At 46.0% G+C, this 20,631-nt stretch overlaps 1 protein-coding gene across 2 annotated transcripts in view; it reads right to left on the reverse strand.

The window, feature by feature from the left end:
• The window catches only part of CRB2 (crumbs cell polarity complex component 2), a 109,780-nt gene that overhangs the window by 11,923 nt on the left and 77,226 nt on the right, over positions 1-20,631 (reverse strand). For both annotated transcript variants that reach the window (XM_083161015.1, XM_083161014.1), the window contains exons 7-11: positions 11,094-12,038; positions 4,156-4,706; positions 3,585-3,750; positions 1,862-2,699; positions 1,437-1,553 (exon numbers count right to left, since the gene is read on the reverse strand). In XM_083161015.1, the coding sequence (XP_083017141.1) occupies positions 1,437-1,553; positions 1,862-2,699; positions 3,585-3,750; positions 4,156-4,706; positions 11,094-12,038 (2,617 nt within the window). The remainder of the gene's footprint in view (positions 1-1,436; positions 1,554-1,861; positions 2,700-3,584; positions 3,751-4,155; positions 4,707-11,093; positions 12,039-20,631) is intronic.

Raw genomic sequence — 20,631 nt, forward strand, 5'->3', positions numbered from 1 at the left:
TGAATACCTAAAATAAAAACCCTGATGAAGCCTTTGTAAAAGGCGAAACACGTTGGGTTAACACGGCGACTTGTAAGAAGTTAATGAATACATCAATGGAATTTTAAAGAGAAAATCTTTTAATAAAAAATGTGTTTTATTGTCTACAGTTGTTCGCATATAATGTGCTTTGAAAGGTTACATTCCAATCAGGTGGTGGATTGTATTAGCGCTCTCTATATTTCAGTGTCTACATTTGTTTTCGCCTCCCGCTTGCAGGGGTGACTTATAGAGTAGCTGCTTCCTTGTGGCGCACTTGGGGTCACTGTCCATTTATATATATATATATATATATATATATTTTTTTTTTTTTATATTAGTGCTGGGCATGTTAACGCACTAGCACATTAATGGTGACTAAAATAATGACATTCTTATTACATAGCTCCCAACATTCTAATAAGGCATTCTAATATCACAAAGCAGACTACCCTGCAGCCACTGTGCACACGTTTGCAAAAATGTACATGGCTAAGGGGGGCATGTCCGTGATTGCAAGGCCACACCCCTATTTTGCCTCTGTCCCTCTGACTCCCTGAATATATGCTGTGTCTCTATTCCCCTCTGCTCTGAAGGAGTGCACGTACCAAAAGGCTGCAGTCATCTCAGAGTTCATTTAAGTAAGTTTACCAAGCTCAGGCTGCCAGCATTGATAAAACTTTTACTGATTATTAACATGAGTGCAGTGGCATAACTGTGGTCCGCAGCCCCTGCGGTGGCTTGGGGGAGCCAACGCCGCTGGGAGCTTCTAGGCTAACATGTCAGAAGCTGCTGGCTGCTTAAGTGCTGGAGAGATGCGGAGAGGCGGCGGGAGCAGAAGTGGGGAGGAAGATGCCGCCTGATTAACCAGCCCAGGGGCGTAGCGTGCGGGTCCTTCCCTCTCAAATTCTGTAGGTACGGAGATGCTGGAGAGGTGAGGAGGGGAACTGCTTACTCTAATACCCAGGATACCCTCCTCTCTGAAAGCCCCTCCCCACCAGCCGCTACAGATGGGAACTACAATTGTCCCATGCTAGCAGCCAAAGCATTGGCTGCTCCTCCAGTGGCAGCTGTCACAGCAGCCTGTGCCGGGAGTGGCTGCAATGGACTAAAGGGAGACTCAGCCATGGCTGCTAGCGCGGGACTTTAACTCTTCTGCCCGCCCCACTGGCCATCTACTGCCTGACGCCCACCCCATCCTCCACCTGAAGTTAGGTAAACGTCAGACATTTTGGGCATTACTGTGTGTAGTAAAACAGCCCTGTTCATATTACCAAAGTGCCATAGGGGGTGCCAGAAACATTTTTAGCTTGGGGGAGCAAAATTACTAGTTTTGCCACTGCTCGAGTGCAGGAATAGGGAGTGGACTATGTTACGGAAGTGATCCACACAGCAATGGCCTATTCCAGGTTCCTTACCTTTTGCCTTTGAAGCCTGGCCGGCAGGAGCAGTTTGCGCCACCGCCTCTACTGATGCATTTCCCCCCATTTAGGCATGTTACATTTCTACCACACTGCTCAGATGGGAAACGCCACCTAAAAGAGACAAAACATACAGCATTTTGGTAAAATGTATTATGTATATACATACTGTATGCTCACTGGCATTCTTTGGGCCCCTACTGGAAGTGAGGGGGAGGAGCTTTGACCATAAAACTGCCTGAAATAAACACGCAGTTTCATGGGTTTCAAAAAAAAAAAAGTTGCGCCCCATGTTACATGTGAAGATGAAAGTGGCTTACATAAACATTTGCTATTGTGACCTGTATGTTCATTCTATACAATGCCACTAGTGTTTTCGGATCATGGATATTTTTTCATGAAGAGGACACAATAACACTTACTCGCAATAAGCACCTGTATAGGTGGCTGGGCATGTACATGTGTAGCTATTCACGCCATCTACACAGGAACCGCCGTTCAGACACCGATGACGTTGGCAATCGTCCACATTGGTTTCGCAGTTTCTGCCGAAGTATCCAGGGAAGCAAATACAGACATAGTCCTTGCCCAGGTCTTTGTACAAGCCATGGACACAGATTTTGACTTCACACAGCAGTCCCTTCCACCCTGCTGCACATACACAGCTAAAGGCATTGAATAAATCCTGACACTGACCATCATGCAGACAGGGGGCCTCCCCACACACATCTCTTCCTCTGCAGCCCAGTTCCAGCAGACCCGTCTGTTTTCTAATGAAAGATTGAGGAAATGACTGGTCGGCAAATGGGAGATATAAGCCACCGATGGAAACCTGTCCAAGGCAACCGGTGTAATTCCCAGCCAGTGTAACCAGGGTGTCTTCAGCCAGGAAGTTTAAGCTACCGGCGTTGCCCTGTAGAGTCATATTGTGCCCATCGTCCAAATGTATTACCCATTGCGAAGGCACCTTTGTAGGGTCTTTCATAAATATCACAAGTCTGTGCCACAAAGCATCAGAAACCATTATCTTCCTATCAAAGTGGACACTTTCCACACTGTTTCCACTCTGTATGGAGATGAGCAGGTGGCCTCCTTGAATGATGATGGAAATGTTGTCCAGATCTTTGAATGCTTGGAGCAACACCGCATCTTTATCTCTGGTCCGGAAGTCCAACGAGACCGATGTAAGCTCTACGTCGGATGAAATGTTGGGAGTGAATATCACGGAGCCTTGCTCTCTGAAAGTTGCATTGACCAAACCTGCCAATAGGACAAAAGTAAAAGGAGATGATCTTAGCAAGGAAGCCTCAATTTAGGAAGATTATATCAATATAATAAACATTTTCAACAATTTATGGTATTGCAGGTAAAGCTGTTTTACGTATGCTCAATTAAAAATAACTATGAAAACTGTATAAAGGCTAAAGCCCCGCACACAAGGGGCACCGGGTACCCCATGCTGAGCGATGTGATTAAGCACAGATCGCTCAGCACATATCGCCGACACACATGCGATGCACCAGCGATGCGTGCCTTGCGATCTGTGCTGACCAGTTCTCTGGTGATGGCAATAGATTTTGACAGCATGCAGTCAAGATTTAGTCAGGCAAAACAGTCGCCCAGGGTTTACACAGAAAGAAGACTGCTTTCTGTCGAATTGGGGGCGGGCGCTGACCTCAGCCATCCGCCATGAGCAGTCAGGGGCACACCTGCATTCTGACAAGTCCACCCAGTGGTTCTATGGGTCTACCCACCGTTTTTTGTCCATGAAATGCTGGGCGGGCCAGTCGGAACGCCCCCCTGCCGGAGGCAGCAAGGGGCCCGGTGAATAAAAAAATTTCCGAAGGCGCTCGTTGACGCTCTTGGCACAACCAACAAACATCGGCTGGGGGAGCAAATTCGGACCACAGCAAGCAGGTCTGACACGCCTCCTTAATTTCTAAGCAACCTAGTCAAGATCACTTGGAAATAGCCCCAAGTGTACGGGCCTTCAGTTTTATGTGCAAAATTAGAGGGATTAGATTTCTAAAATGTTTTATTTTATTCTTTAAATTCTTTACTCTGGAGACCTTTGTAAATATTTCTACATCTTGTAGAACAGGACATAATGCAAGGCGGAAACATAAAATAATAATATCTCCATACATGTATACCCTCCAGGAATATCTCGGCAAGTGGACTCTGGTGGACAAGGTCTACGTTGACACCAAACGGGCTCCTCACACGTTGGCCCAGTGAAGTTGGCTGCGCAGTTGCAGGTGAAGTCATTCCAGGTCACGTTACAGATTCCATCATTCTTGCATGGGTCAGACTAGGAACAGAGAGATTGTTAAATCGACTAAAATGCTCTCGACGTAATTTCTAACCACTGTGACCAGATCATACAGTATTTTAGTTTTGAAAAATTGTTTTCTTTATTTATCCTGGCAAAAAAAAACATTCTGTTCCAGGTAGTGGCTCTCATTTGTTAGTGGCTATCGTGTATGTTTGAAAACGGGAGTCACAAAATGAAATTCATAACCGTCGCATTCACTTCACCTCACGTGTTTTACAACAAACATAGCAAACAGGTCATTCGGGAATATTTTCAATAATAATCTCATACTTGTGCGGGCACCCACGTTTCCATTTTAGTATACAGTTTCTTCCGTAAAACAAAAAGGCTAGTAAAAAAAAACAAAAAGTGCAAAAATGTTATACGTTTTCACATACTTACAAGACACGTATTATCAGATACACATCCCTTTGTTATATTGCTGATAGAACCATGAAAAGAAGCGATTCTTTCGTAGCCCGGAGGGAAAAACTCCAATTGATAGCCATCGATTCTCAAGTCTTGTAGACATCCTTTAAAATATCCCCCCCACCTATCAACATTTCCTCCTGGAGGCATTCCACCAACAAGTATTGTATCATCAGTTGAAATGGATACTGGTAGACGCTGTCCCAGTTCCTTCTCAAAATTGAAATCATTGACGATCGCTTGTCCATTTCTGAATGATATATGGATCGGGTGCTTCTGGCCATCACTGACATTTTCTTTGAAAGCCAGAGTCCTGCCAGAGAGTTTTGTAATGTGAACCTGTCCAGATTTCAGATAAATCGTCAAGTAATCCTCAGTACCATTACTGATCTGTAGCAGGAGGCCGTCTGGTTTCAGAGTCTTGATAAAGGCAGAAACATTAAACGTGTCTCCAATGTGTTGGGAGATTGTAAAGTTGGCAAAACTAGGAATATTTTCACTGAAGAACGTACCAGATGTATACTCTATCAAAACAAAGGAAAAAGGAAACATATATCAACACGGGAGAGGGAACAGTTGGTATAGAATACGATTAGTTCAGGTTTTTTTTTTTGCATGTTTAAGAGATAAATGATAAACTGGGAAGATATAGGGCGAAATGTAATAGGGTGCGATTTTTGGACGAGTTCCAAACTCGCCAGAAATCGCACCTTTAAAAATCGCGTTTTTTGCCGCGAATTCGCATATGTAATGAGATGCGAATTAGCGGCAAAAAATGCGATTTGCCGCGATTTTTAGTCATGAAAATGTGCGCATTTTCAGTCATGAAAATGTGCGCATTTTCATTAATGCGATTTTGTGCAAAAAAAAAAAAGTTTAACCCCTTCCTGACAGAGCTAGTTTTTGCGTTCCTGACAGAGCCATTTTTTTCAAATCTGACATGTCTCACTTAAGTGGGGATAACTTTTTTTTGCTTTTACTTATCCCAGTGATTTTGAGATTGTTTTTTCGTGACACATTGTACTTCAAATTAGTGGTAAATTTGGGTCGATACAGTCTGTGTTTTTTTGTGAAAAATACCAAAATGTCGTGAAAAAATGGAAAATTTAGCGATTTGCAAAATGTTAAATTTTCTGCTTGTGAGACAAATAATCATACCACTCAAAATAGTTAATAACTAACATAGACCATATGTCTACTTTATGTTGCCATCATTATTTCAACTTCCTTTTAATTTTTTTGGACACTAGGAGGCTTCAAATATGAATAGCAAATTCTCAAATTTTCAAGAAAATTTCAAACACTGATTTTTTTAGGGACCAGTTCAGTTCTGATGTGACTTTGAGGGACTTGTATGTGAGACACCCCCATAAATGATGCCATTTCAAAAACTGCACCCCTCACAGTATTCAAAACAGCATTTTGGAAGTTTGTTAACCCTTTAGGTGTTTCACAGGAATTAAAACAAAGTGTAGGTGAAATTTCAAAATTTCATTTTTTTTGCAGATTTGCAAATTTAATACATTTTTCTAAGGAACACAGTACATTTTACTAGAGAAATGTGACTAAAAATTGATTCCCCCAATTCTTTGGTTTTCATAAATATCCTATATGTGGCCCTAGTGTGCACGGTGACCAAACCACAGGCTTCATAATAGAAGGAGCACCTACTTGATTTTGGAGCCTCCTTTTTATGAGATTATTTTTTAGGAACCATGTAGGTTTCTAGGCACCATAAGATGCTAAAAGTTAGGTACCCCCCCACAAGTGACCCCATTTTGCAAACTACACCCTTCAGGGAATTCATCTAGGGGTATAGTGTACATTTCAAACCCCCAGGGGTTTCACCAATTGTGGTACAACTGGGCAGTGAAAATGAAAAAAAAAAAATTTCATTTTCACAGCTCAGTTGTATCAAAATTGGTGAAACCCCTGGGGGTTTGAAATGTACACTATACCCCTTGATGAATTCCCTGAAGGGTGTAGTTTGCAAAATGGGGTCACTTGTGGGGGGGTTCCACTGTATGGGTGTTTCGGGGGTCATTCAACCAGAATCTGTGCTGCAAAATCCAAAAATCACTCCTTCCCTTCTGAGTCCTGCCATGCACCCAACTGGTATTTTTTGGTCACACATGAGGCATTGCCGTACTCGGGAGAAATTGGGGCACAGATTTTGGGGTGCTTTGTCTCCTTCATTCCTTGTGAAAATGAAAAATTTTGAGCCAGATCTGCATTTTTGTGTAAAAAAATGTAATTTTTTACACAAAAATGCAGTTCTGGCTCAAAATTTTTTATTTTCACAAGGAATGAAGGAGACAAAGCACCCCAAAATCTGTGCCCCAATTTCTCCCGAGTACGGCAATGCCTCACGTGTGACCAAAAAATACCAGTTGGGTGCATGGCAGGACTCAGAAGGGAAGGAGTGATTTTTGGTGGCGGAATGAATGGTGGGTGCTATGTCGCATTAGCAAGACCCCCGAAGCACCAATACAGTGGAACCCCCCCACAAGTGACCCCATTTTGCAAACTACACCCTTCAGGGAATTCATCTAGGGGTATAGTGTACATTTCAAACCCCCAGGGGTTTCACCAATTTTGATACAACTGGGCAGTGAAAATGAAAAAAATAAATTTTTCATTTTCACAGCTCAGTTGTATCAAAATTGGTGAAACCCCGGGGGGTTTGAAATGTACACTATACCCCTTGATGAATTCCCTGAAGGGTGTAGTTTGCAAAATGGGGTCACTTGTGGGGGGGTTCCACTGTATGGGTGTTTCGGGGGTCATTCAACCAGAATCTGTGCTGCAAAATCCAAAAATCACTCCTTCCCTTCTGAGTCCTGCCATGCACCCAACTGGTATTTTTTGGTCACACATGAGGCATTGCCGTACTCGGGAGAAATTGGGGCACAGATTTTGGGTGCTTTGTCTCCTTCATTCCTTGTGAAAATGAAAAATTTTGAGCCAGATCTGCATTTTTGTGTAAAAAAATGTAATTTTTTACACAAAAATGCAGTTCTGGCTCAAAATTTTTTATTTTCACAAGGAATGAAGGAGACAAAGCACCCCAAAATCTGTGCCCCAATTTCTCCCGAGTACGGCAATGCCTCACGTGTGACCAAAAAATACCAGTTGGGTGCATGGCAGGACTCAGAAGGGAAGGAGTGATTTTTGGTGGCGGAATGAATGGTGGGTGCTATGTCGCATTAGCAAGACCCCCGAAGCACCAATACAGTGGAACCCCCCCACAAGTGACCCCATTTTGGTCACCAGCTTTGGGAGGGGGGCTGGCGCTGCGGCTGGCGGGGGGGTGGGAGGGGTGCTGGCGCTGCGGCAGCCGGGTGGGTGGGAGGGAGGGGGGCTGCCGGGTGGGAGGGGGGGGGGGGCTGGCGATCGTTGGTGATCGGTGCGGTATACGCACACACACACACACACACACACACACACACACACACATATATATATATATATATATATATGTGTGTGTATATATATATATACAGTATATATATACATATATATACATATATATACACACACATATATATATATATATATATATATATATATATATATATATATGTGTGTATATATATATATATATATATACACACATTTGCACATTTTTTTATTTTATTTTATTTTTAACTTTTCCAGCAGCAGCATGATGCTGCTGCTGCTGCTGCTGCTGCTGCGGGGGGGAGGGGGGAGGAGGGGAGCGCAGCGTGCGCTCCGGACGTAGCGGTTGAGCCGCTGGAGCTGCTGCTGCTGCCGCTGCCGGGTGAGTGCCCGGCGGGTGGGAGGGGGGTGCTGCCGCTCGGTGGTGATCGGTGCTGCACCGATCACCACCGTTTTCTGTGTTACCGAGCGGCTTAGCCGCCGGTAACACAGGAAACGCTGTGATTGACTGTTCAGATTTGAACAGCCAATCACAGCGATCGCCGACCGGGGGGGGCACCCCTGCCCCCCCTGGGCGACGAGGGGGGATGTCTGCTGTCAGGGACAGCAGACATCACCTAACTGTCACTGCGTCTCTAGACGCAGTGACAGTTAGAAACCATGACGTACATTTATGCCATGTGTCGGGAAGTACTTCCCGACCATGACGTAAATGTACGTCAAATGTCGGGAAGGGGTTAAAAAAAACGGCGTGGGGTCCCCCCTCCTAAGCATAACCAGCCCCGGGCTCATTGAGCCGGACCTGGTTCCAAAAATACGGGGGGACAAAAAGCATAGGGGTCCCCCGTATTTCTGAAACCAGCCCCGGACTCTTGGACCGGTCCTGGTTCCAAAAATACGGGGGACAAAAAATCTGGGGGTCCCCCGTATTTTGAAACCAGCACCGGGCTCCAACAGCCCGCGGTGTCATGCCACAGCCGGGGGACACTTTTTATACAAGGTCCCCCGGCCGAAACATGAGCACCGTGGCTGGTCAGCCTTGGACGGGGTACCTGGAGGAGTGGGGACCCCCCCAATAAGGGGGTCCCCCCCCCCCAGGCTTCACCCGTCCAGGGCTGAAGCCCGGGGCTGTCACCGGCGTCCGTGACCAGTGGACGCCGGCCTGATAGGGTTAAATCCATCATACATATCATTACATTGCTTTTTACCGGCGAACTACAAGTGCCAGCAGACCTCCCCCGCATGCTGGGACTTGGAGAACCACAAGTCCCAGCATGCGGGGCATTAATGGGCCCGCTGGGACTTGTAGTCCACCTGTAAAAAGAATGTTTATAAAAAACACACACACAGAGAAGTAAAAGCTTCTGTAGCGCTGTCCGAGTGCTACAGAGGCTGAGAGCGCGATTGACTGAGCTACAGTATGCGTCTCCATGGAGACGCATAGCTCAGTCCTGATTGGCTGAGCTTTGCGTCTCCATGGAGACGCATACTGTAGCTCAGCCAATCACGCTCTCAGCCTCTGTAGCACTCGGACAGCGCTACAGAAGCTGTTAGAAGCAACGGAGAAAGCCGGTTCTCCCCGCTGCCTGTCAGTTCGGGGGGAGCCGGCTGTAAAGCAGCCAGACCAGCGCTGGATCCAGGAATGGTAAGTAACGCTGGTGTAAAAGTTAGGTGTGTGTGTGTAATAAACTTTTACTTCTCTGTGTGTGTGTTTTTTATAAACATTCTTTTTACAGGTGGACTACAAGTCCCAGCGGGCCCATTAATGCCCCGCATGCTGGGACTTGTGGTTCTCCAAGTCCCAGCATGCGGGGGAGGTCTGCTGGCACTTGTAGTTTGCCGGTAAAAAGCAATGTAATGATATGTATGATGGATTTAACCCTATCAGGCCGGCGTCCACTGGCCACGGACGCCGGTGACAGCCCCGGGCTTCAGCCCTGGACGGGTGAAGCCTGGGGGGGGGGACCCCTTTATTGGGGGGTCCCCACTCCTCCAGGTACCCCGTCCAAGGCTGACCAGCCACGGTGCTCATGTTTCGGCCGGGGGACCTTGTATAAAAAGTGTCCCCCGGCTGTGGCATGACACCGCGGGCTGTTGGAGCCCGGTGCTGGTTTCAAAATACGGGGGACCCCCAGATTTTTTGTCCCCCGTATTTTTGGAACCAGGACCGGTCCAAGAGTCCGGGGCTGGTTTCAGAAATACGGGGGACCCCTATGCTTTTTGTCCCCCCGTATTTTTGGAACCAGGTCCGGCTCAATGAGCCCGGGGCTGGTTATGCTTAGGAGGGGGGACCCCACGCCGTTTTTTTTTTATAAAAACACTTTTACACATTTTTATTAACAGAACCATGCACAGATCTCAATGATCTGTGCATGGTTCTGTCAAATTCGCCTGTCAGAACCTGGTCTATTTTTTTTGCGATTTTTGGTAACATTTACCAAAAATCGCACCCTATTACATTTGCGAGTTGTATACTTTATAATGGGAAAACATCTGGATGCGAATTGAAATGTGACTAAAAATCGCACTTCTAAAAGTGCGATTTCGCGGTAAAAAGTGCGATTTTTTTACCGCGATTTTTAACCTATTAAATGTGCGATTTTCGAAAAATGTGCGATTTCGGCCGTTTTTTGACCAAAAATCGCACATGTCTAAAAATCGCACCCTATTACATTTCGCCCATAATGAGGGATAAAGTCGAGGCAAATAAGGAGCTTGTCGTTATAGAACAATGTATAGTGCATAGGGTGGCCAATCCTGGGATCGGCGGGATCCCGGGATTTGGCCCCCAAAACGCTGGTATTTCAATCCCCGGATTGCAGTTTTCAACCCCAGGATTTTGGGATTAGACTACGCTCAGACGCTGCCTGGCTTCTCCTGTACCTGGCAGTGCAGCACTGCGCAGCGTGACAGGTCAGAGGTCACACTGCACTGGCCACACAGCCGCTCAGGCCGCCTGAGCAGTGCACCCACACCGTTCTGCAACTGCCGCGTCGGCTCCTGGCACTATGAGGCCACACGCCCACCCAGCAACCCGGCTCCAGCTCACTCAGCAACCCGGCCGCACCCGCAAATGTAAGGCAGCCTGCATGGGTTTTTTATTAGGGAAGCCAATCCCGGGATTGAGCATTTTCCAATCCCGGGATTGAAAAAATGCCCCCGGATTGGCTTCTCTAATAGTGTATAGCAAAAGAACGGTCTAAACTTGTTCTGTAGAGATAGGTCACAAAACCACCAAATATTGCAAAAGGCATAAGAAATTCCTGCAAGCGGTCACTGCAGTAGACTCTGGGCTAGATTCAATAAAGCAAATAATTTTGTGCATGGAACAAACAACAACAGATAATACATTTATCGACCATAATAAAATGCTCAAGAACCAGCAATTAGTTGAGGCATTGATATGATTCTTTGCAGGTGATTGCAGTTAAAAATTATTATGATTTACAATTAAATATCCTCTTATGAGGGAAGAGAACAAATTAGGAGGCAACAATTAATGAATCACATACCTTGTGAACAAGTTGGACCCATGTATGGTCTGACACACTCGCACCTATAGCTGGTCCACTGGTCGATGCAGTGTGCTTCATGGAGACATGGGTTGGAATAGCACCAATCAATTTTATGGCATCCGAGTGCCATTTCAAACGATTGCTCACTTTTGATATTCTGTGGCAAAAAGACGTTGAAGTCTATAGCGAGATCTTCCAAACAACCAGTAAAGTTTTGCTTGCTCATTGTATTGTTCATCAGAGAGTTTTGGGCAATCCCTCCAATGTGTATGGCAGTGAATGATTCTGGGAGCTGGGTACCATTCCAAGCAACAAGCGGATGACTACTGGAGAAAGGACCATCGATGTGACCTTCCAAATGGAGAGTTAGAGTCAAATTCAAATGAACCTCGACTTTGTACCAATGACCATCATCCACCCTATGTTCATCAATGACCACGTAAGAGGAGTTATTGCTGTTGAATGTAACATGCAGCAACCCATTATAAAGCTCAAGTATAAGGAAGTTCTCTTCATTGCCACGGTACAAGATAACCATATTCGGCAAAGTTGTTCTGAACCGTACAGCTGTATGGGCAACGTCTTCTTTGGAACTCTTGTTGCCGTTGTTTTTTACATCTACCTCATGCAGAATGTATCCACTTGACGTGAAAGAAAATGTGGTGGGAATGGAACATTCTGGCCCATAAAAGCCTGGTTGGCATCGGCAAGAGTAACCGTGTATCTCCCCGTCGTATGTTGGGATGCAGGTGGCGTTATTCTTACAGCTGTGATTCAAACACCCCTCCAGTGATACAGAGCAGTTTTTACCTCCCCAGGTGGTTCCACCTAGAAGAGGGGATGGACATCTACATGTATAGTCTGCAACTCCATCTTCACAGCCGGCCCCATTCTGACATGGACCGCTTTCACAGTCGTCAATGTTTACGGCACAAAGAACACCTGCACAAATGTAAACAAACATAATATTATTTTACAATTCCCAAATACTGGAAACACAAAAAAAGGAAATATATTCCATAGTTGTGATCATACGAATGATAAACAGCAGCAAATTTACAGCGGCCAACAATCAGATAGATGCCGCCACCGCCGCCCCACCTTGCAAATTACTGTGCATGTTCTGCGAACAGAAGTGTAGGGCTAGCGAAGAATTTTGCAGCCGAGCGAATATGTATGAAAACATTCGTAAGACGCTCACCAGCGATTGATTTTTCCACTGTCATCGGTCATTGTAAGCGCTGCGTAGTCCCGGACTTACTTGACGGCTGCGATAAATGAAGCCTAATCACTTTTCTTGGTATTCCCAAGAAATTGACTGTTACCACCCTTAGATGCAGGCTTCCTTGTGAACGGCTAGCAAAGGTAGCAGGATTTCACCGCTGGAATGTGTCGCGCACGCGCACTGCGGCCCAGACGCATGCTCTGTGTGTCGATAACTGGCCGCACAGAAGCATAGCCTGCTCTCTCCGGAGTCTGGGAGATCTTCCAGTAATCACAGATTCTCTCAGGCACTACAACGATTGTATAGTGGCAGTGGTGCAAGTAAAGTGGTATGGATTGCTATGGTGTACCTTTAAGAAATATGTTTGCGGTACGCCGTACCACCCCGCTTCCCCTGCTGTGCTTCTCCTACCCCTCCGGCGGCTGCCACCACTGAGAGGTGAAGGAGATCGCAGAGCAGCGCCAGAGACTTCCCCCACCCCTCTGGTGCCTCTGCCGCTGCCACTGAGAAACTAGAAAAGTGGAGTGCAAAGCACGCCGCAGGCTTCATTTACCCCTCCAGTGGCTCTCGGCCATTTCAAATACAGCGCAGCTCCTGAGCCAATCAGAGCTTGTGTACAAGCAGCCACGGTGATTGGCTGCCTGGCCACAAGCTCTGATTGGCTCATGAATCTGCGCCATATTTGAAATAGCCGAGAGCCACCAGAGGGGTGAGGGAAGCCTGAGGTGCTGGGGTCGGGGTCCGGGAGTCACTGCCAGTGGGACCTGTACATGACAGTACTGCTGTGTGGGGAGAGGGGCATGAGACATCATGGTTGGAGGGAGCCCCCTGGGCAACGTGCATGTAATTCCCCTCTCGGGCAACAAGCATGTAAACCCTTCAATTCTCCTGGGCAATGAGCATGTAAACACCCCATGGCAATAAGCATGAAACCGCCCCCATCCCCCATGGCAACAAGCATGTAATCCTCCCATGGCAATAAGCATGAAACCTCTTTGCCAACAAGCACAAAACTCCTGGCATTGAGCATGCAGCTCCTGGCAACTAGCATGTAGGTACAGTAAGCAGCACTTTTGTGACATAACATGTAATAGGCATTATGACGTGGTATAATAAGTAATGGGCATTACGGTGTCGGGCATAATGTGAAGTGGGCATTACGGTGTGGGACATAATGTGTAATGGGCATTACCATGTGGGGCATAATGTGTAATGGGCATTAAGGCGTGTGGTATAATGTGTAATATTCATTATGGTGTGTGGCATAATGTGGCCATGCCCCTACGGTCATGTAGCACAACCCCCTCATGACATGACCACGCCTACTTTGTCACGTGTGCCTACGGCACGCACTTATAGTTCCACTAAGAGATCATTTCTACTTGTACCACTGTGTAGCGGTAACTCATAATGTGGTAATCAGGAAATATTGCACAATGTTAATTACCAAAGCACATAAAAAGTTATTTATCAAACTACTTCTATTTCTCTGTACAGAGTATTGCTCTTCTTCCGATACAAACCGCATAAAACACGGTAAATTATTTATGAATACAATGCTTAAACCTCCCGAGATTCTTCAGTCTGAATGGCCACAGTTAGAAGACATCTGAAAAGTGTTGGGAGAAATATAAGCTAATAATATATTCAGCTTTCTATCCCTATTACAGATGTCACTCAATCTGTCCCACCGTTAATAGCCTGGTGTTCAGTCTGCCTTGTGCAGATTACCCTAATAATCCGATAAACATGACATGTGGCAGATGAATCGGGGTTTAAACTGATCTGTGAGCCAGAAAGACAATAGTTGTGTTCCATGCCAGTCAGAAACAGAGAAATGCTGAATATGTGAGCAGGGAAGGAACATTATTACAGCATACAGAGGGGGGGGGGGGGGGGGGGAGTGCCTGGTACGGAACACAACGCTACACTCTCCTGACAAGGGGACATGGTACATCTCTCTCTGATCTTGGCTGGCAGTACAGAACTCTATAAAAAAAAAAAAAAAAAGAATTAATCCAACTTTAATGAAACTTTGAGTTAGCAGGAATAGAACAACAACAGGGGGCACCGAGATAATCAGAAGCAGGTCTGAAACAAAAGCCTTGAGAAGGCACTTGTGGTCCTTATTATTTCCCGTTTATGGGAGAGTTCCACAAATGATGCAGTTCATTTAGGAGTCATGTACAGATCCGAGGTATACCATTCCGTCTCTCATGCAATACTACTGTACACAATGGGGGTCATTCGCAAGCTAGAAACATGTGAGGTAATAATTGTAAAGCAGTTCTGTGCTACTGTGATGTCATCGGCCTACTCCTGCCCAGCCACCTGCTTGTATGGACAGGTATATGCAGAAGTATGACAAGATATGAGTAGGTACAAGTTGGCAGGACATATGTGGAAATGGATGCAGTCAAAATCCCGACAAGGTCAAAATCCCGACATTTAAAATCCCAACATGGTCAAAATCCCAACATTTAAAATCCCGACAAGGCCAAATACCGACATATTGAATGTACAGGTGAAACAGTCAACATGACTTTCCGCCGACAGGTCGCGAGGTCGACATGGGTTTTTTCACAATTTTTAAAATTAGGGGACTTACAGGTGAAACTCGAAAAATTAGAATATCGCACAAAAGTTGATTTATTTCAGTAATTATACTTCACAATTGAAACGAATATATTATATATTATATATAACCCGGGTGGAGGTGCAGTGTGAAAGCACCAAAGTTATATCCCTTTTACACCAAAAATTCCGGATCCGACCTGGCATTTGGAAGAAGGATCCAAGCCGGGTCGGATCCGGGATTTACACCGTTTCATGCCTTTATTCGATATAATTTAGATGATTACAGATTAAAGTTCATGAAAACCCTAAATCTAAAATCTCAGAAAATGTGAATATCGTGAAAAGGTTCAATATGGTCTCACACTCTAATCAGGGAATTAATCCAAAAGACCTCCATTTAAAAATGGTCTCTCGGTCTGGTTCAGTAGAATTCACAATCACGAGAAGACTGCGGATCTGACAGATGTACAGAAACCATCGCTGACACATCCACAAGGAGGGAAAGCCTCAAAAGGAAATTGCAAAAGAAGTTGGATGTTTTCAAAGAACATTAATAGGAAGTGAAGTGGAAGGGAGAACTTTGGAAGAAAAGGTGCACAAACAGCAGGGATGACCGCAGCCTGGAGAGGATTGTCAGGGAAAGACCATTCAACAGTGTGGGGGAGCTGCACAAGGAGTGGACTGAGGCTGGAGTTAGTGCATCAAGAGCCACGCCACAGAGACGGATCCTAGACATGGGCTTCAAATGTCGTATACCTCTGGTCAAGCCACTACTGAACAACAAACAACGTCAGAAGTGTCTTACCTGGGCTAAAGAAGAAGATAATTGCTCTGTTGCTCAGTGGCCCAAAGTCCTCTTTTCTGATGAGAGCAGATTTTGCATCTCATTTGGAAACCAAGGGTCCCAGAGTCTGGAGGAAGTATGGAGAGGCACACAATCCAAGATGCTTCAAGTCCAGTGTGAAGTTTTCAGTCTGTGTTGATTTGGGGAGCCGTGTCATCTGCTGGTGTTGGTCCACTATGCTTTATCAAGTCCAGAGTCAATGCAGCCGTCTACCAGGACATTTTAGAGCACTTCATAGTTCCTTCAACAGACGAGCTTTATGGAGACGCTGACTTCGTTTTCCAGCAGGACTTGGCACCTGCCCACACTGCCAAAGCACCAACACCTGGTTCAATGACCGTGGGATTACTGTGCTGGGTTGGCCAGAAACTCCCCTACCTGAACCCCATAGGAAATCTATGGGGCATTGCCAAGAGAAACACATGAGACAGAACAATGCAGAAGAGCTGAAGGCCACAATGTACAGTAAGCCTCCTGGTCTTCCATAACTCCTCAGCAGTGCCACAGGCTGATCGCATCCATGCTACACCACATTGAGACAGCAATTCATGCACAAATGGCCCAAACCAAATACTGGGTACCTAAGTCTATGTAATATATTGTTTTCAACTTTTAAGTTGAATTACTGAAATTAATTAAGCACTCTTTAATGGTTATGCAAACCAATGAGGTGGCTGGCCATATTATCTCTGGCGACTGGCCACACCCCTAAATTGGGCCCTCACCACTGCATTCTAGGGATGGCCATAGTTGCCTTTGCCATCAATGGCAAAAGTGCAACGGGCCATCGATGGTGTAAAAGTATGCAATGGATGACCATCGATGTTTTTACATACCGAAGGTCATCCATTTGCTTTGAAAGATTGGCCTCTGGGCTAATCAAAATACAGGGGCGGGGCTTCATGGGTGTCGGGGGCGGAGCTATGCTCCGTGTCCCAGCCCTTAGATGAAAAAATGAAAAACTAAACTATTCAGTTAAGCCTGACATCGATGGTTGGAAACCATCTGGTTCTCCCCCATCGATGTCAAAACTATTCGACATCTGTCATAAACCATCAATATTTTGTCATTATCGATGGTCAATGGCCATCCCTACTGCATTCTAATCGGTGGTTCCTTCATGTCCCATCTGACACTGCGTCCCTATACAAAACCACAGTGAAAATTTTGAGATTATTATTAAAAAAAATTAGAGATGTGCAGGCTCTGATTTACTCTGATTTCAAAGCAGGATCTTGTTGGCTATCCCAAATCACATGACTGTTGTTGACAGTTGATAGCCAATAAGATCCTGCTTTGAAATCAGAGTAAATCAGAGTAAATCAGAGCCTAAAAAAACCCACAGATCAGAATAAATGAGACAACTCAATAGTCAAAAGAGACAATTTCTATCTCCAGCCTGTGGGGGTCTCCGTCTTAGAGCTGTATATATGGCAATAAATCCTCATACCTCTCCCACAGAATATTCTTTGCCTCCCCCAACATTTTCTTTTCATTCTAGTTGGTGAAATCACTCAGGAATGCAGCAATTCCTCCCAGCACCACATAACTCCAGCATCCCGTTTCTTAAGGCAAACAAAATGCACTGAGCTGTACCAGTCCGTGCCAGTTCCAGATAAACGTACGTCCAGCAGGATTTATACACCATTGCCAGACCCAGATATTACATTTATACATAAAAACTATATGCCTGGGACTAATCCTAATAATAACAATTATTGGTACTTGTGTATTAGCAGGGCGCCCACTAAGCAAATGGGCGATTCTGCGTAAGAAAATCGCATCACATCGCATGGGCCATTTTAGTGCAGTGCGATGCGATTTGTATGTAATTTATTCACTGCTCTCTTGGCCCCGGCGGATCGGATCGCATGCGATTTTATAGGGTGCGATGCCATTAAATTTACTATACAGGTCTTTGAGATGCAATGACATTTAGGCACCCCCCCCCCACTATCCACGCCACCCCGAAGCGTGGCGAGCACAGCCAGCCCCGCGAGGGGTGGCGGAACGCGTCCCCACGACCTTTTCATACCCCCTCTATCCATGTCGGCGTGGAGTTGATCTTATATAGTGTGGCAACTCCATGCCGAAGTGGATAGGGGGGGGGGTATGAAAAGGTCGGAGGACGCATTCCGCCACCGCTTGCCACGCTTCGGGGTGGCGTGGATAGTGGGGGGTGCCTAAATCCTCATTGCATGTCATACAAGTGTATAGTAAATTTAATGGCATCGCAACCTTTAAAATCACATGGGATACGATCTGCCGGGGCCAAGAGAGCAGTGAATAAATTACATAGGAAAATCACATTGCATTGCATCGCACGGCACTAAAAACGGCCCTACGCTAGCGTACGTATGCTAATTGGGCGCCCTGCTAATACACAAGTACCCAATTATTATTATTATTATTATTATTATTAATAATAATAATAATAATAATAACAACAACACACAATAGAGCTTTCTATAGAGATTTCATACATTGCAATTTTTAATCCTAAGAGGCCCTACAGACAATGGCCCTTATTCTGATTGACGCGGACTTTACCGCGTACTTACGGATCGCGTCTTTATGGCGTCTGCGCATGCGTGGAGAACGCTACGCGCATGTGCCACGCCTTGACTCGGTACCAGTTCGGCCAAATCCCGTCCAAAACTGTTCACCGATATCAGTCGGGAAATAGGGGCGTATTATGGGCGTCATGCGGAATGACACATGGGCGTAGTTTCAAAGTGGGCAAAACGGGGCGGAAACATGGGCGGACACGGGGGAGTACACTTATGTTGGGGGGCGTACATTCGGAAACCACTCCGAATGCACGCGATCAAAAAGGGCAGAAATGTGCGGTGTCCACAAGTGTACTATTGCTTTGCGGACACCACTCGTTCATGCGGTAGGCGAACGTACGCCTAATGACTACAACCATTAACACCTGAACCCAATAGAATCTACTCCTTTACTCATTACTCACTAATAGGACGCTTGTCAGTGCTTTAATTGAAACCATTGCTGCTTCAAGGAACCCGTACTAAACACCCACATATGCTGTACTTGTCAGACACTTTCAAACTGCTAACAATGGACATGACAGAATATTAATACTAGCAATACACATGTGTATTTGACATGTACTCATGAAACCACACATTTTGGGTAAAGTAAACACATTTATTTATATTCATGTCACAGTCAATGGCAGTGTGATGCAATGACCATAAAATAATACATACAAACAATAAACAACATGGCAGGAATGCCGCAAAATAAATAATAATACAAAAAAATATAATTGCACACAGATGGACTCCAGCACCTCCTATGTGCCACTGCACATGCAGCCAGTGGGAAATGAGGAGGCTGCTGGCCCTTCTACAGCAGGGCAAGCTGCACCTGACCATTCAACAGCAGGGCACCCTACACCTGGCCCTTCTGCAGCAGGCCAACCTGCAGCTGGCTCATATGCACCATCAGCAGAATCATTTGGAACACAACCGGGGACTTCACAAGATAGTACCATGGCCATCACTTCAAGTACAGCTGACAGTAATGGCAGGCAAAAGAGGGCAACAGGGGAACCACAAAGGACATATGAAGCAAGGGCTCAGCTGGTTCCCCTCAGCACGTGATTGGACACAAGAAGCTGACACACACAGCACAATGGAAGATTTGGGAACACATAACGGCAGAGATTAATGCAGCCACAAGTTCATTTCCGACCACGTTTGGCCTTGGTAGGCTCCTTGGCCTGTGCAGCAGCTCTTCGGGGACGGCCAGATGCTGGGGCAGGTGGAGCAGATGATGTGGAGGGGTTGGCTGGTCTACCCCTCCTGCCAGCAGGGAGTGTTGCCGCTGGTAATGCACCAGAAACGGATGCCAGTAGGACCCTGTTGCTGGTAACCAGCTCCACCATAAGCTCATTATGGTGGAGGAGGAGATCATTTTGGCGGGTGGCTTGCTCGGCCAGCACCTGAGCACTTGCAGCCATGGCCTGCATGCTCGCAGCCATGGACTGCTGGGTGCTGACCAAGCTCGCCAGGATCTCCTCGGTCCTACGCACCCGTTCTGATGCCAAGTCTCCCTGCTGGTTGATGTCCCCAAGCACCTCGGCCAAGGCGGCCAAATCGGCTTGGCCCGATGCCTGCTGCTGCACAGGCCTACCTCTGGGGCCAGGTGGCACGGACTCCTCCACCTCCTGAACAGAGTCGTCACCAAGCGGTGGGGTGTCTGTGGGAAAAGATAAACACAATTAGGAGACATTCTACGATAATTACTTGCACAAGTTTATGGCATGACCAATATTTACCTTCCAGAAAAGACGCAAACACTTCAGCTGGGGCCTCGCTATCCATCGTGCTCACCCCCCTGATCTCCTCAACTGATATGCAGCTCTCGGCCATCACCTCCAGGGGGGTGAGCTCTAGCCCTGATGGCATGGGGCCGGCCCCAGATGTCTGGCTGTGGTCCCACCGCTTGGTCAGCTTCCTCTTCAGGTTGGTTTTGAAGTCCTGCCACCTGCAATGTAAGTTGACATATTAATACATGTCACTCCCAATGTTAGCTGTTGCAGCCATTGCTCTGTGCTACATATTACAACATGTGATTATTGTCCCATATATAATATTACATGCAACTATGATATCAACCGTTACAATACACATTCACAATCACCCTACTCTAACTCACAACGAAATTACATGGCAATAATGTATGTGTATCGTAACAACCTCACGGGCCATTTGCTAAATGCATCTAAGCATCAATTCAATCATTACTTGGCTATTACTGGGCACATGTATGACAAAACAACTTGCCTCTTCTTCACATGGTCCGTCTCACGAACTTGTGGCGCTACTTCATTAATCTCTGCCGTTATCTGTTCCCAAATC

This window comes from Crinia signifera, chromosome 9 (assembly GCF_055691185.1).
Source record: "Crinia signifera chromosome 9, ASM5569118v1, whole genome shotgun sequence".
Lineage (NCBI taxonomy): Eukaryota > Metazoa > Chordata > Amphibia > Anura > Myobatrachidae > Crinia > Crinia signifera.